The sequence below is a fragment of the Neltuma alba genome, unplaced genomic scaffold (genome assembly GCF_004799145.2).
Source record: "Neltuma alba isolate B1F8T4 unplaced genomic scaffold, ASM479914v2 tig00003967_pilon, whole genome shotgun sequence".
NCBI classification, from domain to species: Eukaryota; Viridiplantae; Streptophyta; class Magnoliopsida; order Fabales; family Fabaceae; genus Neltuma; species Neltuma alba.
Window position 1 is genome coordinate 351,421 of NW_021633499.1, and position 7,113 is coordinate 358,533.

At 33.2% G+C, this 7,113-nt stretch overlaps 1 protein-coding gene across 1 annotated transcript; it reads right to left on the bottom strand.

Annotated features, from left to right (window-relative positions):
- Positions 1 to 1,301: 1,301 nt before the first annotated feature.
- Positions 1,302 to 4,306, bottom strand: LOC114743176 (MDIS1-interacting receptor like kinase 2-like). Its single transcript, XM_028931369.1, has 3 exons — positions 3,619 to 4,306; positions 1,786 to 3,546; positions 1,302 to 1,625 (listed from the first exon to the last, which is right to left on the bottom strand). Exons 1-3 carry the CDS (start codon positions 4,304 to 4,306, stop codon positions 1,324 to 1,326), a joined length of 2,751 nt encoding a protein of 916 aa, XP_028787202.1. The 3' UTR covers positions 1,302 to 1,323.
- Between the last annotated feature and the right edge of the window lie 2,807 nt (positions 4,307 to 7,113).

Here is a 7,113-nt window from a genome sequence, read left to right on the forward strand (position 1 = left end):
CCATTAATAGTATAGTAAATGATTTTTAGTAGCACCCTTTACTTTGATATTTTTTCAAGTGTTGAAATTATTAAAAAAATTGATGTAAATAACGTTAATGAAATGATTAAACTTGGTAAAAGTGTTGTCAATGCTATTAATAATATAGTAAATAATTTTTAATAGGGCCTTTTACTTTTTTTTTCGGTTTACAATAAGGCCTTTTACTTTGATTCTTTGAAAGTATTGAAATTTAAAAAACAAAGTAGTCAAGCCCGATAAAAATGTTGTTAATGTCGTTAACAGTGTAGTAAATGATTTCTTGTAATGCACCATTTATTTTCCATGCTATTTCCCTAATAGATTTATGCGATATATCATAATGAGTAAGCCCCTAATTCAAAAATGTATTAAATAATAACAATCTAACTCGTAGTTTTTGGGATTCAAATTACCAGTAAAGTCACGGGAGAGTTTGGATTTTGACAATGCAAGCCTGATAGTTTGATGGAAATGCAGTAAGTGCTCAAACATTTTCGACTAATCTGTAAACGGAGACCACTCTTGCTTGTGTGAATTTGGGAACGTCAATAGTTAGCTTAGCTTGTAGAAGCTTTTTCTTCCTTTCTTTCTTTTTTCTTGGCCTTTGATCGATGCATATATTGCAGCCTTGTATTTTACCTTATATTCTAATTGATATACCAAATGTAAGTAGTGTTGTTTGATCTGACCAGTACAGGGAAAATTATAACTGCGTCTCTGTGTCATTTACCAGAAGGGGAAAAAGTTCATATTCAATTTGATGACAAGTTTAAATGCTTTCATTATTGGGATATACATATGTTTTTGCAAACTGTTAAGTCCTACTTCACTTTACACAGCTTGCCCTGTACATTGAATTCATCCTCTAACTCTCCAAATTTCTAATTTACATTATGTTTGATGGCTGTTATGCTCGTCTTATTCATAGGTTGAGGCATCAAAAGATGAGTGTCATTCAATAATCATCACTAGCTTGCGGATCTGGGATGCTATATCTTGAGATCACTCAAATATATTTACGGTGTGTTCGAAAAAAGTAAGTTCTCTACTCCAAGAATACAAAATTGTTAAACAAATAAATTCTAAGTGACACAAGCATAAATTAATTACACAATATTTAATTATTATCTTGAGATGATTCTTATTCAAATTGTGAAACATCCTTACAATACAACACAAGTAGAGTAGGAAAATGCATGAAGTATTAAGACGATGCATCACATATCACATAGTAATACTAGGATTTTGATTGAGATCTCCAACATAACTTATATGAATCTATGGAATGGAACTAGAAATATGTTATTTTGGCATGGCAAGCTCCTTACATACTTGCTCCATGGTTGGGCGAGCACGTGGATTTTCATTCAAGCAAGTAGAAGCTATTCTTGCAATCAACATCACCTTCTCAGCCACTAAGTCTTGAGGATAAGGTAGCCTTTGGTCTAACACTTCGTTCAAATCCAAATCATGAGCAATTATTGTTGGTGCTGCACCAGAAGATGTTGATGAGAAACATGACATTACGAGATCTCTTGGATGCTTTCCCATAATTATTTCTAGAGCCAACACTCCAAAGCTATAAATGTCACATTTCTCAGTCACTTCCATTGTGTAAGCAAGTTCTATAACAAAACCAAAAAGATTATCAAGAAAAAACATTGTGAATGATAAACTTTTCATTGTTAAATAATGGAAACATGAAACATAATGCCATGCAAACTCAAAAGTAATGAAAATCACATAACATAAAACATCCTTAACCTGGAGCAGCATAGCCAAAGGTACCAGCAAATGAGGTCCAATTGTTAGAATCTGGATACAAAAGCTTGGCTGTCCCGAAGTCAGAGATGTGAGCCTCATAATCTGAGTCTAAAATAACATTTTTGCTTGATATGTCACGATGAATTATCGGAGGTGAGCATCCATGATGAAGATAGTATGAAGCATTAGCCACACCTTCAACAACTTTGATTCTTTTGCTCCAATCTAATGTAATTGCTTGTGTCTCTTCTCTTAGGATCTTGTCCAAGCTACCTCCTTCCAAGAATTCATAAACCAAAAAGGAGACCTTTGAATGCCAGCAAAAACCATATAGCCTGATGATATTATGATGCCTAGTTTCTGTTAAGGCTCTAATCTCACTCATAAAAGCTTTCTGATGACACATATCCTTGTCTGGTACTGAATGAAGCTTCTTCACCGCCACAACCTGACCTGTGGATAATTTTGCTTTGTAGACACTTCCAGATACTCCTTCCCCAATGAGATATTTTTCGTTGAACTCCTCTGTGACTTCAATAATGTTTTCATATACTAGTTTCCCATCATAACTCCATATAGCAAACAAATTTTGAGTTTGCGCTTTTGTTTCTTGAACTTTTGTTTTCCTTGCTTTGTGATGGCAAATAATATATGAAATCCCAATGGAAGATGTTGCTAGCATCACAACTCCTAAACTAAAAGATACAACATAGATCAACACTTTCTTGCTCTTGGAATGACTTGAGTCAAAATTTGTTGTTGGGCAAATTGGTAAGCCAAATTGATCACCACATAAGCCTTTGTTGCCTATTAATCTCCCCATCGTAGCTGTACGAAAGGCTAAAATATTTGGAAGTGGACCTTCTAATTGATTGTATGATATGTCAATTATAGCCAAGCTATTCATATCAACAAAAAGTGAAGGAATAGTTCCTGAGAAATTGTTGTGCGAGAGATTCAACATTTCCAATCGATGTAGCTCTCCAAGCATTGTTGGGATTCCCCCAATAAATGAATTTCCACTAAGATCAAGAGACTGAAGTTGTTGTAATTGACCAAAACTAATGGGAATGCTAAAGAACTTGTTTCCACTTATGTTCAATTCCCATAATTTGGTCAACCCTCCTAGTTGTTCTGGAATTGAGCCACTTAAATGATTGTTAGCTAGACTCAACTGTTCAAGGTTAGTCAACAATCCTATATCAATAGGAATGTTTCTTGAAAGTTGATTGTTGCTCAACGTAAGTTCAATCATTAATGATAACTGACTCAATTCCTTTGGAATACTTCCTGTCAAGTGATTCCATGAAAAATCAAGACTCTGTAACTTGGTTGCCTTACCTAGTTCTAATGGTATTCCCCCAAATAAGTTATTATTTGAGATCTTGAGGGTTGCAAGGTTACGGTACTGCCCCCATATAGGTGACAAGTGGCCATAAAATGCATTGTTACTCAAATCAATGTAGTTTAAGTGTGGGCATACACCAAAAGCATTTGTGACATTTCCTATCAATTGATTACTTTCAAACCTAACTCTGATAAGGTTAGAGCAGTTCTTCAAACTTCTAGGAATTGGACCAGTAAAATGATTCCTATGTGCAGTGATGTTAGCAAGTAATCCTCCCACACAGATGTCTTGAGGGAAGTGACCTTTGAAATTATTTTCTCCAATATGCAAGGATCTTAATTTCCTAAAGTTATTCATTTCTGATGGAAGGTTGCCACTAAGTTTATTTCCACACAAATTTAGATAGGTGAGCTCTGTCAAATTTCCAATACTAGAAGGAACAAATCCTAAAAGATTGTTTCGTCCCAATGATAGCATGGAGAGCCTTGTCAAGTTTCCAATGCTAGAAGGAATATATCCAGAAAGGTTATTTTGATAAACAGAGAAGTTGCTTAAATTAGCCAAGTTCCAAATAGAGGGTGGGATTGAACCTGATATATTGTTCTCTAACAAATCCAATGTCTCCATAGAGTAGAGCTTCCCTACTTCCCATGTAATTGGTCCTGAGATTTGATTGGAAAAAAGATAAATATGGTGCAAATTGGTCATATTTCCTATAGTGGCAGGGATGTTGCCAAAGAGATTGTTTCTTGACAAGTCAAGTTCAACTACTTCCTTTAACATTCCAAGTTCATTGGGAATGGAACCAATAAGTTGATTACCTCCAAGTACTAAGAATTGGAGATTGGGGAAAGATGAGAAATTGAGACTATCAAGCGTACCTCTTAATCCAAAATTCGGAAGAGATATACTGGAAATTGAGTTGAGCTCATTGCATGAGATTCCAACCCATTTGCAAGTACAACTGTTATTATCCTTCCATGATGATAACACAGTTTGGCTATAGCTGTCAAGGCTGGCTTTCCACTTTAGCAAAGCATTTGTTTCACTATTTAGTGAAGTCATGAAAGAGGAAACAGGAGATGGTGGGAACAATGTTAAATAGCCAACTAGCAGTATCCACCAAAGTATTAGCTTCTCAGGAAATTGAGGCTTTTTGAAGAGGAATCCCATGGCTGTGAAGGAAATTTCAAACAAAATGAGAATGATGTAGTAAACACAACGGATGTAAGAGATATATATATATAAGCATATGAACTAGCAGTCATTTGTTGACGATGTGAGTTGACATTTCTGATACTTTTATATATGTGTGGGTGTGCTTGTGCGATTGTATACAAATTAGTTGAATGAAGACTTTTCTTGATAGTTATTTAGCTAGTATTAAGGAAATTATATTTTACTTTATCAATTTTATTATTATATAAATTTAATAAATGTTTAAAAATTTATATTTTTAATAAATGTTAGTATGAGACATAAATTCGAAACCCTCAGGAAAATCAATTTCCCTTTTCCATCTCTTGTTACAATCTTATATATAATTTGAAGATGTCATCACTCAATCTTGTGAGAACTATGTGTATCAAGATTAGTATTCCCTCTTCTCCATATTATAAAACGTTTCTAACCAATTTACATGCACAAATAAAAATAATTAAAAGTATTAAATTTGTTATGAAATTTAAGTGATTCCTAATATTACCCTTATTAATTATACTAAGTTCTATCATAATATAAATTTATCCTCTCATTATCTTTATTAAATATGAGCATATATTAGAAAAAATATTTAATGCTCATTGAGAAACTATCAAAACATCTTACAAAATGGAGTATAAATTCCTTCTAAAAGACTTCTTTATGACATGAAACAGAGGGAGTAATTATCAACAATAATACATTTTAATCTGACTAATAATTATCTCCTAAACCAATGGCCACATTATTTAAGAGCTAATCAATGGCTTGGATGCAAGACAAATTATGATGGTTCCGAGTAAAAAGGGCGGTATTGTTGTGTGCAGCTATCCGAAGAAAGCAACAAGAAATAGTCAGACAAGGTGTGCTACTGTGCATTGCAGTCAAGTCAATTGTGGACTTTTCTAATAACTTGCAAGCTAGGCCAACTTAAGAAGAAGAAAGCAGCTTATTAGCGATCATTATCGCTGTGACTTCATTAAAAGGGAACCAAACATCTATGACAGATGCGCGCCATATAATTCAAACAGTGCGAACATCCAATCTGAAACAAGTATCCTATATTGAATCCTATTTTATTATATATCTTTTTCACTTACTCCTCCTTAGTTTTCAATGATTATATCCTTCTTAAATCCTTTTTACCCCTCAGCCATCTAACAACATGAATGAGTAAGATTAACGATTATCCTAAAACAACCGTAATTGACATCACATGCAATTAAAATGCTTCTTATTCTAAAAAAGAGAAACCATATTGAGGTCTTTTCTTCCAATACGCAAGTTGGGCCAAGGAAAAGGATACATTGCAAGATCTACACAGGTCGGTGATCATTTTCCCAATAGACAAAAGTGAAAGACTTTGAAAAGTGGGAGTGCCTGTGACATTTTAATTAGTGACATTTACAGAATATTATCGCTGAGACTTCACTAAAAGGGAACCAAATATCCATGAGGGATGCACACCATATAATTCAAACAGTGCGTACATCAAATCCGAAACAAGTATCCTATATTCATTAATCCTATTCTATTATAAACTATTTTTAATCTTAATTATAAGATCTTGTTTGTAGTCTACAAATAGGAGACCGGAAGTGGTATCTTTTTCTCTTATTCCTTCTTAATTTTCAATGATTAAATCCTTCTTAAATCCTTTTTCCCCTCAGCCATCTAACAACATGAATGAGCAAGGTTAACCATTATCATGAAACAACCATAATTGACATCACATGGAATTAAAATGATTTTTATTCTAATAAAGAGAAACCATAGAACATAGTAAGGCTTGAATAAAAGGTGATGGCTTTTTGTGAATTTGTCTAAAGAATGCAGCAGTAAGAAATGAACAACAATAATGTGCCTAATTGAGGTCTTTTCTTCGAACACGCAAAGTGGGACAAGGAAAAAGATACATTTGCAGCGTTGTCTACAGACAGGTCGGTGACCATTTTCCCAATTGACAAAGTGGAAGACTTTTGAAATATTGAAAAATCAACCGATGTGTTGGAGTAAAGGGGCCATTTTTCATTAAGGGTACATACATTTGAAGAGCATTGTCGCTCGGACTTCACTGAAAGGAAACTTAAATCCCGTTTGATACAAAGTATTAAAATAAGAGATAGGGATTGATATTAGAATTTAAAAAAAAAATCTGCTAAAAAAGAGTTTAATATGAGAGATTACTTATTACATAGAATTAGATAAACCCATGTATCTGAGATTAGGAAATATCACAGGAAGAAGTGATATTTCTCAATCTTACTTTCATAGGTTTTTCTAATCCCATATAACAAATAATTATTTATAATAAATACTCTTTAACGATTTTTCTCAATTGCAATCACAATTCCAATCTCTTATTTTCAATGCTTCCTATTAAGCGGGACCTTAATGTCTACGAGATATTTGCAAATTAAATGGTAATTCAAACAGTACATAAAATCGAAACCAAGTATCTTATGTGAGATATTTTATTACTATTATAATTATTTAGATATTTAATTAGAAAATTAATAAAATATCCTGAGCGTAGCCAGTTATTAAATAAGACTCAAGCCCAATAAGGCAACTAATTTCAATCAATATATTGGAATTTCTCTAAGGGAAAATGACAAAAAAAGACCATCAAAATAGAAAAATTATAAATAGGGACCCATAACTATATTAGTATAGGTTTTGACAACAATAATATGGGTTTTGACAATAATTTTTATGAATGGGTCCTTGTGTGCAATTTTTCTATTTCAGCAGTTTTTTTTTTTTAACAATTTTTCCAT

What these genes read in the sequence shown, in the direction of transcription:
- LOC114743176 (XM_028931369.1), bottom strand. Translation starts at nt 4,306, where the DNA reads ATGGGATTCCTCTTCAAAAAGCCTCAATTTCCTGAGAAGCTAATACTT. An exon ending in TAGCATTGGAAACTTGACAA is followed by an intron (nt 3,547 to 3,618) that starts GGCTCTCCATGC and finishes GAAATTTGACAG; the next exon opens with AGCTCACCTATCTAAATTTG. An exon ending in CTTTGGCTATGCTGCTCCAG is followed by an intron (nt 1,626 to 1,785) that starts GTTAAGGATGTT and finishes ACACAATGGAAG; the next exon opens with TGACTGAGAAATGTGACATT.